Here is a 22,875-nt window from a genome sequence, read left to right on the forward strand (position 1 = left end):
AACATAGTCACTATAAATAGTAGCAGTTAAGGAGAACACAAATTAGATATTTATATCAAGCAGACCAGATAAACCAGGTATAGTAATAATTAGACATGTGCAATTCATTTAGTTTCTAATTCGTTTTTAACGAAAATTCTGATATTCGTTAATTCCGAATTTTCGTATTTCCGTGTGTATATATATATATATATTTATATATTAATTTTTCTCATTTATATAATTGTGTGTGTGTGTGTGTATATGGAGCTCCTACGCTATCGGGGGCTAAGACTAGGGGGCACTGCTGCAAACACCTGGTGATCTGTCCTTGTCAGAAAGTGAAGAGAATAGAATAAGTAATGGTATTTGCGCTGTGTGAACTATAAAAGGAGGTACAATACTCACTAAGTGGGTGAGTCACTGAGGGCTGTGAAACTTATGAAGTGAAATCAGTGAAAACAGATCTACTAGCAAACATTAACTGATCGTGCAAACTTAAAGAATGCTCAGACAAGCATATGCGTAAATACAATGTGCACCTATTAATGAATCTTTGCACGGAGTGGCATACAGTAATAAAATGTCAGGCACATAGAGTGGAAAATCAATCTAAGAGTAGCAAATGACAACATGTAATAATATAAAAAAATGAACTAAAACAGAACTAAGGAAATATAAATTAAATAAAAATATAGTCCTGAAGAAGTCACGTGGTGTGACGACACGCATAGGGACCAGGAGCACTAGAGCGCACACGCCTAGACGGAGGAGGACGAGCTTGCTGCTCGTATCGTATCAAGACTCTGTGCCCATTTTTAAATGTGAGTTTTTACTTTTTTCATTAAAACACCCCCCCTTTTTATACTGCGGTTTTGTGCTATGTGGCTTCCTTTCTCTCTTTACACCCATACCCACTGAGGAACATATCTGTCCATACCTGGCGACCAAGAGGAGGAGGAGAGAGAAAGGAGACCCTTAGGAATCCACACAGGATTTGGTACGAACTCGGCGTTCGTGGGAGATAGGTCCATTATCCATGGCCTCCATGTGAGTGCATGTGTATGCGATTCATCAATTTTACCCATGGTACCTCACAGTATTATGCTATGATTGTTTTTGCTATTTTGTTCATATGTCTGTGATGCGGAGCCTCTCAGCCTCAAGTTCTGCTGCATCTACTTAAATTTTTGCCTATGGTGTTTGTTCTGGCTGTCCGTGCTATAGCCGCGAGGTGAGCAGATAAGAATCACAAGAGGTGTTTGCACTGAAGTTTGTTTCATCAACACTGGATTTTGGATTTTTTTGGGGAGCACTTCTCCAAAATACTGTTTTTATTTATTTTATATTTCCTTAGTTCTGTTTCTTAGTTTTTTTTATTCATTTTTTTATATTATTACATGTTGTCATTTGCTACTCTTAGATTGATTTTTCACTCTATGTGCCTGCTATTTTATTACTGTATGCCACTACTGTTTGCACGATCAGTTAATGTTGTTTGCTAGTATATCTGTTTTCACTGATTCCACTTCATAAGTTTCACAGCCCTCAGTGGCTCACCCACTTAGGGAGTATTGTACCTCCTTTTATAGTTCAGTTTTTTTTTTCACACCGTATATAATAATAAAAAAAAATTTATATATATATATATATATATATATATATATATATATATATATATATATATATATATATATATATATATATATATATATATATATATATATATATATATATATATATATATATATATATATATATATATATATATATATATTATAATATATATATATTTTTTTTTTTTTTTTTGGGGGGGGGGGGGTTAAACACTTTAAGTGCCTCTTCTCCAGAGTGAATAACTGTTCTATGTAACTGATCCTTTAACGCTGAGGTTTTACCACCACCCCCCCCCCTTATTCATTTTGTTGCCCTTTGCAGAACTCTTTCTACTTCAACAAAGTCTTTCCAGAGGATTGGTGATCAAACTTGAACTGCATATTCAAGATGAGCCAGTGTTTTGTAAAGGGGTAGAATTATTTATCTCTTGAATGCATGCATGACAGTATTTTGCTAGCTTTGTTAGTGGTGGCTTTGCATTGCATGTCATTGCGAATTCTGGGGCAGATCCACGTACATCGGCGCATATGTAGACCGGCGTAGCGCATCTCATTTACGTTACGCCGGCTCAACTTAGAGAGTCAAGTACCGTATCCTCATAGTATTTGCGCCGGCGCAACGTAAATTCCGAGGCGTAAGCCGGCGTAATTGAAAGTGGGAAGGACGTGGGCGTGTTCCATTGAAATGAGCCGTGACCCCATGCAAATGAAGGGCCGGCCGGACTGCGAATGCGCAGGACGCTGACTATGGTCAGAGCCTCTCTGCGTTCTGCCGGAAAACCTAAGAAGGGACCAGGCCCGTCAGACCCGCCATCTGGGTCAGGTCACCCAGACTTTGGACCAGATGGAGGAGAGCCTGGCCTCCATCAAGGAGTCAGTGCAGGACATGTCTTTCAACTCACTGGCAATGATTAACTGCTGTAACAACCTGCAGACTGCCACAGCAGGCGTGGGTCAGGAGGTGCGTGCCCTGACCCAGGCTGTCCAGGCCAACACGGCAGCCCTCAATGTGGGCCTCACCAGAATCGCCGTGGCCTTGGAGGGCAGGTGGGCAGAGACCAGGGGATGCTCCTCCTTCCCCTGATTCCCCCCCCAATGAGTCTCCCCTGCGGAGCCGTGGCCGCCCCAGGTGTGGGTCACGCCAGCGGCGTTAAGTTTTTGTCTTTTTTTGTTTTCAGTGTTAAGTTTTTTTTTCTTTTTTACTGTGATTATGATTTGTTTTATGTTTGTGAATGATGTATGATTGTGGGGGTGACATTCCTGCTGGAAAAGGGGTGTCACCCTCTGTTGTGGTGGAGAAGGGATCCCCAGGACCAGGGAGAAGTGATCCCCAGGTCCGTGTGAATGGTGTATGAATGTACAGTGACATAATTGGAGCCTTGGCGTGGCGTTGCTGCTCCCAAGTCCTGCATGGTGGGCTTGTGCTAATCCAATTTGATGAGGATGTGTCTGTGCTAGGGACCACAGTGGTGTGCATGTGTGCATTCTCATTGTGCCATGATCAATGTGTGTGTTTAACGTGCACAGATGCCTACTGCGAGGCGTCTCCTGACTGCTCTTCCCTCAGAAGACTGGGTAGCCTCGGTCAGGGGGGGATTGTCTGGTTCGGGGGTCAGGTCACCACGTATGTCAATCTCCAGGCCCCTTCTCACGGCGAAGTTGTGCAGCATGCACCGATGATCTGGCACACAAAGTTTGGGGAACACAACAGGGTCCCCCCAGACTTATCCAGGCATCGGAAACGGGACTTCAGGAGGCCAAAGGTGCGTTCCACCACTTCACGGGTACGTGCGTGTGCATCATTGTATCTTTGCTCTCCTGGGGTTTGGGGATTCCGGAATGGAGTCATGAGATGGGGTCCAAGTGCATATGCAGAGTCACCTGTAAGGGAAAAGACAGGAGGATGTTAGTCGTGCATGTGCCCCTCGTGATGTCTGCATCATGGGGGGGGGGGGACAGACATGCCTGACACCCATGTCACTCACCAACCAGCCAGCTGTCCCCATACATGTTCTGTTCGAATTCCATTGGGATGGGGCTTTGACGGTATATGTAGCTGTCATGGCTGGACCCTGGGTGTTTGGCACGGACGTGCCATATGAGGCATTGACTATCACCTGTACGTTGATGGAATGCCAGTGCTTCCGATTGCGGTATAGGTGATCTGTCTCACGGGGGGGCCGTAGTGCCACATGTGTGCAATCAATGGCCCCCACGATGCGTGGGAATCTGGCAATTCTGTAGAAATCACGCATTGCCTTCACCCGCAGGTCCTCCTACGTGGGTCTGATGATTTGGTTGGCAATGCGTCTGAGGATTGCGGGGATAACCTGGTGCACACGTCTGCTAATGGAGGATTGTGCCATCCCAGCCACCACTCCACTTGTACCCTGAAAAGAGCCACTGGCAAGGAAATGGAGTGTTGCCAGTACCTTGACCAGTGGCTCCACTGCATGTGAGCAGTGTGTCTGGCTGGTGATGTCATCTTTCAGGGTTGTGGTTTAATTCCATGATGGCAGTTGGGCTGAATCAGAAGATGTGATACACCTCAGAATCACACATGCCAAAGACGTTTATGCGCGGTCGGTATATCCTCTCCCGTGCCCTCCTCCTACGTTCCCTCCTCCTTCTGCGCGCATCTAAAGCCAGTAGTATAGCTATGACCATGGATGCCCCTGGCATGTTGGCATACATATTGTTGTCCTGCAAGTGTGGATGCTCAGCTCGTCCCTAACGGTGCTGCTTTAGCTGACCTGCACACGTCTGGTGCAAAGTTAAAGCTGCTTTTATGAGGGGTAACTTTAGACTGGACGTACAGCTTATGCGCACAGCGTGTAGCCTGCGCCGGACAAACGTACTTTTGTGGATCTCCCTCCTCTCCCTCCTCTCCCTCCTCTCCCTCCTCTCCCTCCTCTCCCTCCTCTCCCTCCTCTCCCTCCTCTCCCTCCTCTCCCTCCTCTCCCGTATTTTTGCGCCCACGATGCGCCAGTGTAGAAAGATAAGAACTTGCAGATGAACCCTTGAGTAAGTGTGTCGGCAACATAGTCCTCTCATAGCTTTATCCTCAGAGACAGACAAAGGGTAAACCCAGCCATGGGGAGGCATGGCACCATGTTAAAGGTAAATTGTGTGGAGGCAAACTACCAGCTTGACCCTTGCCAAAGTCTTTGCTAAATTTGCAGTACTCTTGCAAGGAGGAGGGGGAAGAGGTGCACAAGACCTTGGCCACTTTCTGAAAACATGTATTACTGCATTGCGACAACCAGGAAAGAATTTCCGCACAAAGCCAATCAAAAGATTACCTCCTGTAACCAAGCATAACCAATAACCACCGTATGAAAGGAAATTGCTTGCTTGAAATTTGATTATCTCATGGTGAAGAGCCCCTACTCCCATGGTCAACAGAGCAGTCTCATGGGTCACATGGTCAGGCTGTAACGGTATCCATCAATAGCCTCAATGGCAAGTGGAATGGCATGAAGCTGCAGCGGAATCGAGTGCTCGGACACAAAGGCACTGTCTATGAACAGGTCTGCAGCCCCAGAGTCGATCAGGGCCCGTGTATCGATGGATGACTCTGACCACAAAAGGGGTAACTAAAACTAGAGGCTTATCCTTCAAGGTAAATGGGGATCTAACAACGCCACCTAAGGTCTTTTACCTTCAGAACATTAGGTGCAAGCATTACCTGGATGGGTGGGACAAGACTTCAAGAAGTGACCTGCCTGGCCACAATAAAGGCACCATGTCTCCCTCCTCCTAAAGGCCCTCTCATCCCCAGAGACGTGTGAAGCCCAATTTCATGGGTTTTACTCCCCTAGCAGACTCTGTACCAGGAGACAGGGGAGGGAAGGGTGGGACTGTAAATCTTGGAGCCAAACTAACAGGAGGCTTCTGCAAGCGCTCCTTAAAGGACGGTCTCTCTCAAAGTCTGGAGTCAATGAGAATGGCAAACGTTGTCAACTTCTCCAGATCTGTAGGTATGTCTCGGGCTGCTATCTCATCTTTGATGTTATCTGAGAGACCATGAGAAAAAACGGCCACGAGGGCCTCATTGGCAGCAGAGGTCACTTGAAACAGAGTACGAACTTCAATGGCATAATTGGCAACAGTTCTCGTACTCTGTATGCTACACATGAGGCTCTTGGCAGCAGAAATGGAGCATGCGAGAACGTCAAATACAATTTTTTTCCTTTAAAAAAAAAAAGCCACAAACTCTGGGTAGCTCAGGACAATGGTTTTTGGCATCTCCCATAGAGGGTTTGCCCAGGCAAAGGCTCTATCGGAAAGCAAAGCATTTTATGAAGCCTACTTTGCTTCTGTCCATAGGGAACGCCTGGGGCAGCATCTCAAACTATATCCCAACCTGGTTGAGAAACCCTCTGCATTGAACTGGATCGCCTCCAAATAAGTAGGGATGCGGAGCGGAACCAGACATGCCTCTTGCAGAGGTAATATTCGAGACAGGTGCCTGCACAGAGCCTGGTGCAGCAAGCAGTGATGGCTTGCAACACATCATGTACTGGTACAGGAACAGTGGGAGGATTGGGGTGATCAAGAGTGTCTGTAATGCTATGGCAAACTGATCCATGCGGTGGGCCTTCTCATTCAATCTGGAAAAAAATATTACCACTAGGTGGATTGCCTGCATCTTCTGAATGCATGGCCTTTGCCTACTGTCAGGAATCGTGAAACAGACAGACCAAAATATTCAGTAAAAATGGTACAACTATTAAACGTAGTCAAAACATAGCCAGGGTTCAGTAGCTACATTTTGTGTAGTCCAGAACAAGCCAGGAAATCGGGAAGCCAAAGATCAGTATAGTCAGAGGCAGCAGACAGGATCAGGAACCAGAAGGGACATCAGCCAAACAAGTCGCATGACGTGTGAAAATCAATGTTTCCCTATGAGAGCCGTCTTAACTGGTCCGACACAAGTCGGTCCGACTTTGAAAATGCTCCCTGTACTACTTTTGGTTCGACTTTGATCCTACTTCAGCCCATTGAATATCATTGAAGTCGGATCCTTGTCCTTACATCTGACTTTTGACATCCGACATGTGATTACAGCAGCAGTAAAAGGACTTTTTCTCACTCTGGGATTGTTTTGGTCAAAGAACAAGTCTGACTATCACAGTCAGATCAAAGTAGTATCCTGTTCATGAAAGCCGGATGAATGTAGGATCAATGTAGGACCAATGTCTCAGAGCAAGGTAGGATGAAAGTCGTACTACTGTCGTGTAGTATAGTGTGAACCCACCCCTTAAAGCAGGGGTTCACCCTAAAAAAAATGTTTTCTTTATCTACCATCCAAACCAGCATACTAGCGTCAGCTACAGTATGCCTTTTTTTTTTCCGCTGTACTTACCGTTTAATCGACCACTTTAGTTTCAGACTCCGGCGGGGAAAAAGGCGTTCCTATGAAGAGGGGAACATGATTGACTTCCGGCTATGGCGCGTCACGCGTTCCCGAAAATAGCCGAAATAGGACTCTGATATATATACTGGCACCTGCGCGGTCAGCTTCTAGCCTATACGCAGGCAACGTATAGCGCCGTGAAGAGCCGAGTCCTACTCTGGCTATTTTCGGAACGCGTGACACGCCATAGCCGGACGTCAATCATGTTCCCCTCTTCATAGGAACGCCTACTCCCCGTGGGAGTCTGAAACGAAACTGCAGGATTAAACAGTAAGTACAGCGCAAAAAAAAAGGCATACTGATGCTAGTATGCTGTATGGGATGGTTCATAGTTGTTGTTTTTTTTTTTTAGGGTGAACCTCCGCTTTAAGGAGGATTGTCTCCGTATTTGCAATCAGAGAGCGCCTGTGGCAGAGGTGTCTCCCTGAAGTTCATTCCAGGAGGGTCTGTGGCAGAGACTTTGTCCTAAAAATGTTCGAGTGATACTCCAGCTGCCAGGTCATTGAGAGAGGCCTGTCCGGGTGCGCTAAGCCCACTCAGTCAGGAGTGGTGCGGAAAGTGTTGCGTATGGGAGCAGGACTGTTACTGTTACAAATACTATGCCTGAATCTGCTGTTCTCCTTCTTCTAAACTCTATCCTTTCATCACCGGTTCATTGTTTTTACCCGGCTGGGTAATAAAGAGCACAGGGACATCTGTTGCGGACATTCCTTTACTATCGCTATATGCACCATTCACCCATAGGAATTCGGAAGAGCCACAAGGTTAAATGTGCCACCCAAAACAAACCAGCAGCTTCTCCAGGGGTAGTGATATATAGATATAGATGGATAGATACATACACAATTTTTTACTTTCTGCTATAAAACAGTATTTTTTGCACTAATAATTTTTTTTTTTTAATATAAACCCCAAAGGTGATCAAATACCACCACAAGAGCTCTATTTGTGGGGAAATAAACTAACATTTTAATTTGGGTACAGCATTGAATGACCGCGCAAGTGTCAGTTAAAATACCAGTAACACAAATGCCCTAATCCTAGTCCAGATATTTTAAGTAAAACCTCTCCAATAAAAAGTCCATACAGTGCTGGTCCACACAAGTTTATAAAGGGGTCCCGCCACCAAGATGAAAGGTTCACACTGACTCTTGCAACAAAAGATCGACCACTTAATCAAAAGTAGTCAAATGCACTTTGAGATACTGACTCCAATTCCCCATACATGCAAGATGATTGCTCACTGGAAACCAGACGCGATCCACCTCAGGCAGGAATTTACCACACCATCATATGGGACTGGGCAAAAAGAAACTTCATTGCATAGTATGACTGACCAAAATCGTTTATCAAGAGAGCCAGAATACTCACAAACATTGTAGTAAAAATTGCATGTTAAACCTCATTGCCATAGCAATGTTTCCAAGTAAGATGGCTGACCGTCTGACATGGCGTCATCACATGACCAAACTCTGCCTGACGTGTTTTGTCTCGGGGGTGAAAAAATGCAGTGCTGTAGTAAAAAAAAAAAAAAAAGGGCCTTATGAAGGGGGGTAAATATTACGGAGGTCAAATAGTTAATATAAAATTCTTGTATTGAAGTGCACACACATTAAATGGACTTAATGGTATTCCCACTTTTTTTTGGGAAGCCTTATATCAAAAAATCTTCTCATTCACCACCTCCTTGATGGTGCAGCATTAAGCATATATGACCACCAAACCAGACTGTAGTTCAGTTTATCCATTTTCTTCTTGAATTGTAATGTCTGAAGGCTGTCTAAAGCCAGCTCTGACATGTAACTTTTCCCTGGAAAGGGAATGTTTTGAGCCTGGAAAGACTTTTTAGTAGGCTTTGCTCAATAACATCTTTAGCAGATGCTGCCCCATTATAGCTGGCTCTCTGTATGTGCTGTAGCTCTATTCCAAGATGCTCTGAGTTAAAGATTATTCCATTTTAAAGTGGAGGTTCACCCAAAAACTCAATTTTTTAACATTAGATTGAGGCTCATTTTGGGAAGCAGAATCGGGTGTTTTTTTTTTTTTTCAATCGAAGCAGTACTTACCGTTTTAGAAAGCGATGTTCTCCGCCGCTTCCGGGTATGGGCTGCTGGACTGGGTGTTCCTATTTGACAGGCTTCCGACGGTCGCATACAGCGCGTCACGATTTTCCGAAAGTAGCCGAATGTCGGTGCGCAGGCGCCGTATAGAGCCGCACCGACGTTCAGCTTCTTTCGGCTACTCGTGACGCGATGTATGCGACCGTCGGAAGCCTGTCAATCAAATAGGAACGCCCAGTCCCGAAGACCATACCCGGAAGCGGTGGAGAAGATCCATCTCTAAAACGGTAAGTACTGCTTCGATTTTTTTAAAAAAAAACACCCGATTCATTTTTTCGGGTGAACTCCCGCTTTAATGCAAAATTTATTTTCTCATCATGATAAACAAAGGTCACATTCAGAATGCTGCAAGTAGTTGAACAATGGTTACACATGAATCTTTGGTGGTGTTTGACAATACATTAAAGCCTTTCCAAGTAGTGCACTAGCTACATTTAGGGTTTTATTCCACGAATACATGTCTGATTATGATTTTCATCTGTTACTAAAAAAAAATTGTGTTTTTTTTTTTTTTTTTTTATGCACTGGCAAGGATCAACTTTTTGTATTCTTTTTATTGATTGATTGAACTCCTGAATATATAAATCATTTATAAAAGAAATCCAGGCTCTACAGGTACTGTATGTTTTGGAAATGAATGAGCATAAATTGCCATCTAGAGTGTATTGAGTCACTTTTCACTTTGTCCATATTGGTCTATAATCAACTGTATGTGTAACCATGTTGACTCGGGGAGTAGTCTTGGACCATTTTTAGAAAATGGAAATAGTAAAGGCAACAGATGCCAACTGTCAAATGTGAACCAGATTTGAAATAATAAAACATTCATTTCTCATTATTTCTCTGGCTAAATGCACATTTTACCCAGCCAGAATTTTTTTTTTTTTGTATTGTTCATGATCTGTTTGAAGAAACATTTTTTTATTTATTTTTTTAAAACAGGGTTCTAGTAATGAAGATCGACAACGATGCAGTGCATGTACGGCTAAAGTAAGTGAAAATGTACTACTTTTTTATTTTTATTTTTCCTCCGTATTGAATTGCGGTATTTAAAGACTTAAACCAGATTCTTTTTTACATTGTATGTGCGTATACTGTTATGCTAAGCATCACTTCCCAGAACTCTTTAGCAAAGATTATGATCAGTGTTCAGCATTGAACAAAGGGCGCAAGGGCCTAGTGTATTACCGTTCTAGTTTACTGGATATAAAAACAAGTGAGCGCAAACTCCCAAACGGCAAGGTATGAAAGCATAGGGCACTACCCTACACTTTCCTAGCTTGGCATATGCGAGTATGAATTCACTTGTTTTTATATCTGATTAACGATAATCCACTAGGCCTTTGTGCGGTTTGAGAAAATCTAAAGACCTACAATCTCAAGAGGGCAGCATTTCCCGTTTCAACATCTACTAGATGGTCTCTAATTTTCCACCTGGTTGGCATTTCAAGTATCTCTGAGCGTTATGGTGTATTAATTATGGCTTTGTTGCGTGAAGCGCCCAGCTTTGGGTATGTGGTTGGCAAGAAGAGTGAGGCTTTAAGTACACATTTTTCAGGAAATTTACAGTGCCTTGAAAAAGTATTCACACATTTTGTCATATAACAACCAAAAACATAAATGTATTTTTATTGGGATTTTATGTGATAGACCCACACAAAGTGGCACATATTTGTGAAGTGGAAGGAAAATGGTAAATGGTCCTCAAAATGTCTGAAAAGTGGGGCGTGCATTTGTATTCAGCCCCCCTGAGTCAGTACTTTTGTAGAACCACCTTTCACTGCATTAACGACTGCAAGTCTTTTGGAGTATGCATGGGCGTCCGCTCCATAGGGCAAGGGAGGGCGCTTGCCCCCCCTAGAAATCGGTACCATGATCCTCGGTGAGAAAAACAGCAGGCAGGAAGCAAGGCGGCGGCACGGCAAATCCAATTAGAGCCGCTCTTTCTTCTAGCTCCAGCTGACAGAGGGGGAGGGGGTTATTTCCTTGGGGGGGGGGGAGGGCTCCATTTTTTGTATCATATTGTTATTCAAAGTTGCTAGTTGCTTGATAGTTGCATCAGGTTTCTCAAACCTTTGCATGCCTGCGCTTTATGTGATAGAGACTAAGCCCCTCCCCTTCATGAAATTGTCAAAAAGGGACCGAGCATGGATGACCTTAAAATTATGCCCCCCCCCCCCCTGAAAAAAGTTCAGTGGACGCCCATGGGAGTATGTCTCTACCAGCTTTGCACATCTTGAGAGGGACATTTTTGCCTATTCTTTGCATAATGGCTCAAGCTCTGTCAGATTGGAGTGTCTGTGAACAGCAATTTTCAAGTCTTGCCACAGATTCTCAATTGGATTTAGGTCTGAACTTCGACTGGGCCATTCTAACACATTTTTATATGCGTTGATCTAAACCAGTCCATTGTAGCTCTGTCTGTGTTTAGGGTCCTTTTCCTGCTGGAAGTTGTTAGTCTTTTGCAGACTTTTAACAGGTTTTCTAAGATTTCCCTGTATTTGACTCATCCATCTTTTCCATCAATGTTGACCAGCCTCCCTGTCCCTCTGGAAGGAAAGCATCCCCACAACATGATGCTGCTGCTGCCACCATGTTTCACAGTGGGCATGGTGTGTTCAGGGTGATGTGAAGTGTTCGTTTTCCACCACACATACTTTTTGCCCAAAAAGCAAAATGCTAACATTTTCGTCTCATCTGACTAGAGCACCTTCTTCCACATGTTTGCTGGGACAGATTTGTGGAGTGCATTCTCCCACCTGAGCTGTGGATCCCTGCAGCTCCTCCAGAGTTACCACGGGCCTCTTGGCTGCTTCTCTGATTAATGCTCTCCTTGCCCAGTCTGTCAGTTTATGTGGACGGCCATGTCTTTGAAGGTTTGCAGTTGTGCCATACACTTTCCATTTTTGGATAATGGATTGAACAGAGCTCCATGAGTTGTTTTAAAGCTTGGGATATTTTTGTTTTATAAACTAACCCTTCTTTAAACTTCTCAACAACTTTATCCCTGACCTGTCTGGTGTGTTCCTTGTCTTTCATGATGCTGTTTGTTCACTAAGGTTCTCTGACAAACCTCTGAGGGCTTCACAGAACAGCTGTATTTATACTGAGATCAAATTACACACAGGTGGACTCTATATACAATACATGTACGTTTTTGGTTGTAACATGACAAAATGTGGAAAAATAACTTCAAGGGGTGTCAATACTTTTTAAAGGCACTGTAAATGTGGATATATATATATATATATATATATATATATATATATATATATATATATATATATATATATATATATATATATATATATATATATATAATATTTTTTTTTTTTTTTTGTCTAACTTGCACATCTATATGTAATACAACATAAATATGTGAGAACACACATATAAAAGTGGCGACAGTGCATTTATGTTTTGAGGTAAAACTGCATTAATAGAAACAATATGCCCTCACCTAAAATATGCTTTCTCTCTTTTTAGTTTAGTAAGGTTGGCATTTAAGTATGTATTTTAGAATACTTGATTTTATTATTGATCTCACAATATCGCATAAGATACCGTAAATAAACCTGTAAACTATGCTCCAAACCTTTTTATTTAATTGTTTTTATTATTTTTTTTACCCTTTGCACCCAAGTGTAAAACAAATCCTTGATGCCCAAGCACAATTTTGCAACTTTGACATGTGTTCGTAAAACCGTACAGATGACAACTACTTTGTGCATCCAGGTGGATTGTACCTTTGTTTTGTTCAGGACAAATTTGGCTTTCATTTGGTGTTAAATCGGATATCTCCTGGATTTTTTTTTTTATTATTTTCTAATGAAAACTGATCCAAAATGGTAAAAAAATTGTTGTATATTTCTTGTTACTATCATAACCTACCACCAAGGAACAACCCAAAATAAATGTTCCTGCTCCTGACAATCGCCGCAATACCACATGTGTATGGTATTTGTTGTATGTAGCCCAGAAAGTGTGCATTTTTTTTTATCCTACCTAATACACTCTGATATTAACTGATACTAATTTAAAAAAAAAAAATCCTGCCCAAAATATCCTGACCCTTACTTGACCTAAGCACTAGCCTTGACACTTATCAAACCTTGATCTAGGCATTTTTCTTTTTAAATGCACTTTTTTCTCTATGCAAGGAGAGAGAAAGATGCAATATATCGCTCTTCTCCATTCATAGAGCGAGAAACACACGGCTGGCTTCACAGTGACTGATCACTGTGGTAGCCAATCAGAGGCTACCACATCGATCGGGTGACCCGGAATCATGAGTTTCATTGGAATCATGAGTTTCATCACCCGATCGTTGGAGAGCCCTCTACTAAGTGCTGGAAGCACCCTGTAGATGTGCATATATGCGGCCTCACGGAAAAAATACCTTTGTGGTGGGGCTGCATATGTGTTAAGTCGGCTTCAAGGGGTTAACACATGTATTTTTAATAGGGAGGCTTACAAACTGATTTTTTGGCACCAGCTTTTTATGTCCTTTTGACTGCATCACAGCCAAAGGAAATACATATTCTTACTTTTACCATAAATTGTATACTGGGTAATTGCTCATTGTATTGTTATGTGAATTCATAGATCTAAAGTCTTTTTAATTGTCTAACCAAGCAAAACTGATGGGTTGATGAAGGCCATAAATAATACTTTTGGCAGACATATCTGTAAGGAGTGGCACAGAGCTAATCACCTAGACATTGTATAGGAAATCTTAGCTTCACATGTACAGAGAGAAAATATTATGTTCTAATTAGATTAAAGATAAAAACTTCCAGGCATAAAGAATTGCTTAAAACTCAATTACCAGGAATTGAGCCACTTTCTAAAATGTGCTGGCTTACTATAGTTCAAGTCCAACAAGGTGAACGTCTCTTTTTCATTTCCAATGCACATCTTTACTGAGTGCTTTGAGTACAGCTATCACGATACAGCTGGTGCTCTGATGCTGGACTTTAGGGTCTAAGCTTCTGCAGAGTTTGTATAATGTAAACTCATTCACAACTCGCAGAGTCTTCTGTGAATGGACGGCAGAGGGGAACAGTGGGCAGAACAGAATTCCTGGAGTTCGGCTTTAATGCAAGCAATGTGTTTAATATGATTGTGTTTATTAGATGTGCATCTATGATAAATGATACAGAACTGTAAATATTGCAACTTTAATAAACTCACAATGTTTAAAGCAGGCTGTTCACCTACTGTAATAAATATATATCACAAAAGTATTTTGTTTAGCTAAAGCGTTCTCTCTAAATTGATTATGGCATTGTTGATATTTAATTTTAAATGCAATACTAGTTAACAGTGTCTTGAGGTGGTGTGTGTGTGTGTGTGTGTGTGTTTGTGTGTGTTTGTGTTTTTTTTTTTTTTTTTTTTTTTTAACATTACTTGGTACACCTGAGCATTGTTACACTCTTGAAATCATTTTTACAGATCTTCTAGCCAGATTTTTATGGAGTTTCATTGTGGATATACCAAATACCTTATGACAAGAGCGAAAGCTTTGCAGAGTGAACTATTGGGTCCCTTTCACATGGGGCATATGCGCTCGGGGGACTCCACTAGCTCAGCAGGGAATCGCTCCATTGATCCCCCGCTAAGCAGGAGGATGACAGGTCCATCTCTGCCCACTGTGCAGGGATGGACCTGTCGGACCTGTCAGAGTTGCGCTGTTCTCTGTGGGAAGAACGGATGAAAACAGACTGCATGTCTGATATGCTGGACAGATCTTATCGGATGGCAAGCGGTGTCAGCGAACACATCTGCCTGCCTATACAAGTCAATGGGTGGCCCACACAATGGACAGGTGGATCTTTACAGGCCGGTCATCTGAAAGGGGCCCTATTCTTGACCAATAATTGCTTGGTCTCTTTCTGTCCCTCATTTGTATTTAAGAGACTTCAATAGGTATCTGTAGGGTGCTAAGAGCTGAGTAGAAGGAAAGTGTAACTTCCATGCCAATCTATCGACATTACTATATTTACATATTCTTATAAACCACTTTGGCTACTTTGAAGAACCTAGAATATGAAATATATTTTCAGTTGTTTCACACTTTTTTTTGTTCTGTATAATTCCACACGTGTTAATCCATAGTTTTGATGCCTTCAGTGTGAATCTACAATTTTTATAGTCATGAAAATAAAGAAAACTCTTTGAATGCGAAGGTGTGACCAAACTTTTGGTCTGTACTATGTATGTGTGTGTGTGTGTATGTATGTATATGTATGTATGTATGTATGTATGTATGTGTGTGTGTGTGTGTGTGTGTGTGTGTGTGTATGTGTGTATATATATATATATATATTGAAATAACAGACCTACTGTCAGCTGTACAAAGGTGCTACACTTCACTAAATGAACCAAAAATGTGAAAGCGCCTGCAGGATAAATGTTTAAATCAAGTAACAAAACCTAATTGATGTAACTTTACAGTAATGCTTTCATCATAATTAGGGTTGTCCCGATACCACTTTTTTAGGACCGAGTACAAGTACCGATACTTTTTTTCAAGTAGTCGCCGATACCGAATACCGATACTTTTTTTTAATGTCATGTGACCGTTTTCAAACCACAATACAGACCAAAGATATTTTCTTTAGAATTATGAAGAACTGGTACATCATGGTGTGGGGCTGTTTTTTAGCATACGGTACTGGAAAACTACATATCATTGAAGGAGTGATCACTGTCAGTGCAGCTCATCGGTGCCAGTGCCCAAAAGTGCAGCTAGCCAGTGCCACCTATCAGTGCAGATCAGTGCCCATTAGTGCATCAGTGCAGGGAGGCAGCTTATTAGTGCATCTCATCAGTGCCACCCAATCAATGCCAGTGCCACCTATCAGTGCCATCCAATGGTGCCATCCAATTTGCGTTCGATGTAAAAAAAAAAAAAAAAAAAAGTATTCTATTTTGGTATCGGGAGTATTTGTACGAGTACTAGCGCAAATACTCGGTATCGGTCCCGATACCGATACTGGTATCGGTATCTGGACAACCCTAATCATAATGCAAATAATTTGTCAAAACATACAAAGGTAATCCAATAATTAAAGTGAGAAGTGCTGCAGATGTGCTCCAAAGAAGATCACTGGTTCTGTGTGCCACACCCACTTTTGTGACCCGACTCACTAGAAATCATAGCTCACCAGCTTTGCAATCTAGGATCAAACAGGCAGTAATTGGTCAGATCTAATATAAGCCGAAAGATTGGGTGCAGTAAAACCTTCAAAATGTATTCTGGGACTTGCTGAGAAGGTGACCAGGCTAAAACTATGGGGAGAGAAGAAAAAGGGACTGATGGTGAAGTACTGTAAAATTGTATCAAATCGTGATTCTCAGGCGTGAATGGTTGGACGAAACCAGGAGTACGTCAACATGTTTCACCCCTTCTCCAGGGCGTCATGTATGACGCCCTGGAAGAGTGCAGAAACACGTTGATGTACTACCGGTTTTGTCCCAAATTTACATTTTGAAGATTTTACTGAACCCAATCATCCAGCTTATATTAGATCTGACTGATTACTGTCTGTTTGATCCCAGACTGCAAAGCTGGTGGTCTGATTTCTGGTGAGTAGGGTCACAAAAGGGGGGTGTGGCATGCAGCACCAGTTGTCTTCTTTTGGAGCACATCTGCAGCACTTATCACTTTTTAATTATTGATTACCTTTGTATGTTTTGACAAATTAATTGTATTATCATGATGAAAGCATTACTGTACAGTTACATCAACGATCACAGGGTGTGCCTCTCCACCGACACGGTCGATCAACTGACCTTCATAAAAATGAATCGGGCTTGGATCACCACCAGCTACCAAGCACCTGATGCTGATGTAACTGAATATTTTTTTTTTTTTAAATGTCAGATCCCTTCAAGACTGCCTATGCTGATGCTGAGTGACTATCCTGTTATGCTGAGTGACTATCCCTTTCCTCAGTGATCATGCTGATGACTTGTAAGAACATTTTTGGTTCTGGGCACTGCCACCAGTGGCTATGGCCCAATTTTTCTGCCCCTGTTTAACAGGGGCATGTAATTACAATTTTTGATGCAATACTTTGCAGCGGGCTCATTCCTGCGCTCCAACTAGAGTATCTGTGAGGGGTTGCAGTGTTGTGTCACTGGCACCACCACCACCACCAACAAAGGCCCAATTTTTCTGCCCATGTTCAACATGGACATGTAATTACAATTCTTGATCTAATATTTCACAGCAGGGCCCATTCCTGTGCCCACCAAGAGTAACTGTAAGGGCTTACAGAGTTGTGGCACCAGCATCAGCACCAAAGGCCCAATTTTTCTACCACTGTTCAACAATGGCATGTAATTACAATTCTTGATATAATAGTTCACACAGCAGGGCGTTCCAGCGTCCACCAATACTAACTGTGAGGGCTTACAGTGTTGTGGCAACACCAACACCTAGGGCCCAAATTTCTGCAGAGTATATACGGCAGGCCCCTACTATCAAACATCCAACTTTCAAATGACTTCTACTTGCAAACGGAAGGAGACAACAGGAAGTGAGAATCTACCCCTAGGAAGGGAAATTCTCTTCTGTAAGATGTGGCTCCTGTCCACTGATGCTTTATCACCAATCCCTGTTTCACAAAAAAAAAATCTAATTTTCAAAATTTGCTGGGACAGAAAGTGAATTGCAATCTTCTGAACAGATGCACACAGATAGCAAAACAAATGTTTACAGGGGTGATAACCCTTCTCTGTTTTCAGAAAAGCTTAAAAATAGATTGTATGGCTGGAGCTACACGTTAAAAAAAAAAAGTACCAGTTCAAAATTACAAACAGATTCTTTTTTTTTTTTTTTTGTTTTCATAAAGTTTTATTAGGTGAATATGAAATCGAACATAGCATCGTATAGATACATCATATAACTGCATATGTTAACAATAGTGATAAATATCCGAAAACGTGGTGTCGCAGATTACACTCTTATGCCAAAATATAGTCATTAATCGGACAAAATAATTGAGGAGAGAGAGTCGTAAATGAGAGAACATTAAATAGCATAAAAGGAAAAAGAAAAAAAAAATTTCACCAAAGAGAATTTTTTATTTTTTTTGTTGAACCCATCTCGACCAGTAAACAGATTATTCAGTTATATATTTCTTTCGTGGTCAAGATAAGTAGAGAAGGGGTTGGGGAGAGGGGGGAGGGGGAGGAGAAAAAGGGAAAAAAAATAAATAAAAGATAAATGGGGAGGGGGAGCTTATTGAGAGTTGTATGACTTAGGGTAGTTTACCAGTATATTCCATCCACTTTATCAAGATGTTTAATAGCCTTGCAGAGGGTGCTTTTCAATTTTACTGAATGATTGTTTTATATATCTGTGACTCTTTGAACAGATTCTACTTCACAACAAACCTACAGTGCCTGTCTTGTTTGCACCGCCTGTATAATGCTGTTTAATGTATATAGGGCCAAAGGGGCTTGTAATGACCTGGGGGGAGTGGGGGGAAACCCATGCTATTTTTCTCAATGATTTTCATCCATATTGCAGGTACCAGACATTACATTAAAGCCGCAAGCAGTTTTAAATTACTTTTTTCTTTATAGTAATCTCATTTTGTGCAGGGACAGTTCTAAACATGTGCCACCTCACAGGCATACTTTAGACACCCAGCAGGTACGATATTTAACCACTTTACAACCGAGGCCTATTTTGGCACTTCTCTCCTTCATGTACAAATTACAATTATTTTGCTAGAAAATTTATCAGAACCCCCAAACATTATATATTTTTTTTAGCAGACATCCTAGGGAATAAAATGGCGGTCATTGCAACTTTTTTTTCTCGCATGGTATTTGCGCAATAATTTTTCAAACCCCTTTTTTTGGAAAAAAAACGGTTTCATGAATTAAAAAATAACAAAACAGTAAAGTTAGTCCAATTTTTTTATAGAACGTGAAAGATGATGTTACGCAGAGTAAATCGATACCTAACATGTCACGCTTTAAAATTGCACACACTCATGAAATGGCGCCAAACTTCGGTACTTAAAAATCTCCATAGGCGACGCTTACAATTTTTTTTACAGGTTGCTATTTTTGAGGTACAGAGGAGATCTGCAGACAAATTTCTCACCGCTCCAGGTGAGCCCCGTAAGCAATTAAGGGCTGTTGAACTACCAAGGTGCTGGCAATGCTGATGATGGCAAATGGAGAAACGAAAACTGGACAGCCGCACTCCAAAATAACTTAGTTGTCTTTATTTTTCAACTGTACAAACACAGTCACTGCAACCAACAGAAAACAGGATGGCCGACGCGTTTCGCACTTACAGTTAGTGCTTAGTCATGACTAAGCACTAACTGTAAGTGCGAAACGCGTCGGCCATCCTGTTTTCTGTTGGTTGCAGTGACTGTGTTTGTACAGTTGAAAAATAAAGACAACTTTAAGTTATTTTGGAGTGTGGCTGTCCAGTTTTCGTTTCTCCATTTCCTACAGAGGAGATCTAGGGCTAGAATTGTTGCACACGCTCTAACGCACGCGACGATACCTCACATGTGGGGTTTGAACGGCGTTTACATATGTGGGTGGGACTTGCATTCATGTTCGCTTCTGCGCGCGAGCTACCGGGCATAGGGGCGTTTTAAACAAAAAAAACAATTTTTTTTTTTATCACTTTTATTCCTATTACAAGGAATGTAAACATCCTTGTAATAGGAAACAGTGTGACAGGTCCTCATTATGGAGAGATGTGGGGTGCGCATGTTTATCATTTTAAAGATTATAGATAGATAGATATATTTATCTCTATAGATTTATCTCTATCTATCTCTCCAGAGTCTATCACAACTAGGTGTCATGATAACCTACTCTTACATTTGCCATTTGCCTACATGTGATATTACACCTAAAGCATATTCCACTTCCTCGTCTAATAAGAATTATGCATTTTTTTTTCTACTGTATTTAAATGGGATTTTACTGTTAGGCTTTCTTTTCCTGTAGTGTTCGCGAAATGTGGGGCACTGTGTATAAGTTATGTTAATGTGTTAGGGCAATGAATACATTAATTTCATTAGTGAATGGCCTGAAAGCAATAATTACCAGTGTAGGTGTGTCAGAAACGATCATGTTCAGTTTTGCCAGTTAATTATTAAGATTTTGTTCTGAAGGACCCAGATCTGACATCCAGCTTTTAATTTAGCTGTAAATAAAACTCTAGTATGCAGGGAAGGAAAACCTAAGCCAAGAACTTGCTTTGCTCTTGGATTTCTGCTTTTATTTTTTCAATCTCGACTTCCAATAAGATGCCAAAATAATTAGTGTCAGTGATGTGAAGTTTATTGCATAACCCCAAAAGGGCACATTATAATAAAAATAGCAATTTTGTGTTTTCAGTCCTCTTGTCTCTGTTTAAGTTACAGTATATAAATTTTCTACTGAAAAAAACAACTTGGTAGAACATGATCTTAAAAAGCGAGGTAGTAAGATAGTTTTATGGCTGCAAAGGATTTTGTTTTTTTGGAAACTCTCTCTCTGGCTCTTGATGAGATCTAAATTTTGTATTCTTTGCCTATTCTGTCCAACAAATTGCTAGTGTAGATATTTGTTTTGTATGTGTAAATGTTTTTTTAATAAAAATATATAATATATAATCTCTCACACACACACACGCCTTCCTTATTCACTGGTAGTAGGTAGATTTTTAAAAGCAGCTACACTTTTTTTTTAAATTTTAGGCCAGTTGTACACAGGAGTAAAAACAAAAATCAAATTTCAACATCCCATTGCACCCCCCACAGAGTGCAGCTGGCTTCTCCTCCTCTCCCTTGCTGCATTTGTCACCCGCCACCATGCTGAATCTGTCCCCCACTGAGCTGTGGAGGGGCGGGGAGCAGCCGTCTCAGCGTCTCGCTGAGAGGCTGAGACGGGTTTCAGTCCTCCGCGCCTGGCAGATCCAGACTTTGTCACGATGACGCGGTGCTTGGACTGATTCCAATGACGTCAGCAAAGAGTGGATTTCAACAGAGGGTATCAAAATAGTCATTAATGACATCTGCTAAACCTAAATGAGTTCCTGACTCGTATTAATAATGCACTTTTATTGTTAACTGATACTACTGGCACCCTTCTTCCTTTTGCACTGATGTAGAAGGTTAGAAATCAAAGTAGAAGAAAACCTACTGCCTTTTAAAATGTATAGGTAAATCACCTGGGGTTATATTGGGGTTGATTTGGAGGTTGAGTAAAGCCTTTTAACTAGGCATATGGGAAGATTCCCCCATTGGGGTATTGATGCAGCAAAGGTGTTGAGTTAGAAACAAATTGTTAAAAGAATTTCTTTATTAAAAGGTTATCATCATAATGTATACACATTGCCATTTAAAAATAGGAAATCTGATTGGGGAATATGTTGTCATTAACAAATATACAGAAGAATGCAAACATGTGATTACACACAACATTGTCTATTGAATGTCTGTTTCAAAGAGTTTGCAACGCGTTTCGAATTATCACGGTCTTCCTCAAGGGATAGGTTTGCTGTTGATAAATTATATTTTTAGCATTACAGTAGTCAGCATATTAAACAAAAGATAATATGTATATGAGAAAGTTGCATAGAGTATTTATACCAATGGGGGTATAAATGAAAAAAGAAAAATCTCCCAAACAGCATTCCTCTAGAAATCGATCAGATAAGCACGGATGTTCCCAGCCACTTGTATTCCAGGGAAGAGACACCATATTTACCTATATCTTACAAGTAGTCACACCGCAGAGCACCCACTGTGGAGGCCGAGGGGTGGAAAGTCTTGCACCTGAGGCAAAAACCCCTGTAGGGGGTACCATTAGCTATACTTTTATATATGGGTTAAGGAATATTGTTTTAGTTCCAAAGGGTCAAAAATGGTCTCCCAACGCTTATTATGTATGTGTGTGTGTGTGTGTGTGTGTGTGTTAGCTTTGCAGGAATGCTTATAATTATGCGATGAATGGGTTCTTATATTAACTAGGGATGAGCCCATATGTACCATGCTCGACAAAGTTTGGATTCTGAATGTACACCCCACTGAAGTCAATGGGAGCTGTATCTTAAGCTTGGTACATACGGATCGAAGTTCAGCTGGTTCGACAGGAACCGGCTCAATTTCAATCTGTGTGTAGACACCCTCTACCTCCACCCTCCTAACCCCCCCCCCCCCAGTTGGCGGAAGCTAATAGGGACGCCTGGAAAACTGTGTTGGATCAGCAGCCAATCGGCTACAGTGGTGATCAATGTATTCTGACTGCGAATCCCTGCTGTCAAAATACAATATCCGGAGGTTGGGGGAGATGCAGAAACCTGTTAATCTATCTCAGTTGGCTTGCTGGCTGAATGAAAAAAACTGACACTGTGTACCCAGCTTTAGAAAACAGTAATGGACACTGGCCTGGGGAACATGTACCAATAAAGAGATCTAGATATATATATATATTGCGCGGCACATGATGTATATCTTTATTTTGTTTACATTGTGGGAAGTGCAGGCAGCTGATTTTTAGTTTTTTTTTTTTTTTAGTTCAGTATATGGTATTTCTTTAGTTTTGGCTGCTCACAAGGTTTTATCTACCACATGTTCCAATAACCCCCCCCCCCCCATATCTCCCAATTTTTGTTTCTTATGACTTTTTTGATGGTCTGAGTGCCCCATTTCAGATGCAGAGAGCAGGCAGATTCCATACCCAAAAAAAGTCTATTTTCTAAGATTGA

General features: G+C 41.4%; 1 protein-coding gene across 1 annotated transcript in view; it reads left to right on the forward strand.

Annotated features, from left to right (window-relative positions):
• Positions 1–22,875, forward strand: part of LOC120945719 — a 630,725-nt gene that overhangs the window by 77,306 nt on the left and 530,544 nt on the right. The window contains exon 3 of the mRNA XM_040360081.1: positions 10,077–10,124. Coding sequence (XP_040216015.1) covers positions 10,077–10,124 — 48 coding nt within the window. The remainder of the gene's footprint in view (positions 1–10,076; positions 10,125–22,875) is intronic.

This window comes from Rana temporaria, chromosome 7, assembly GCF_905171775.1.
Source record: "Rana temporaria chromosome 7, aRanTem1.1, whole genome shotgun sequence".
In the NCBI taxonomy this organism is placed as follows: domain Eukaryota; kingdom Metazoa; phylum Chordata; class Amphibia; order Anura; family Ranidae; genus Rana; species Rana temporaria.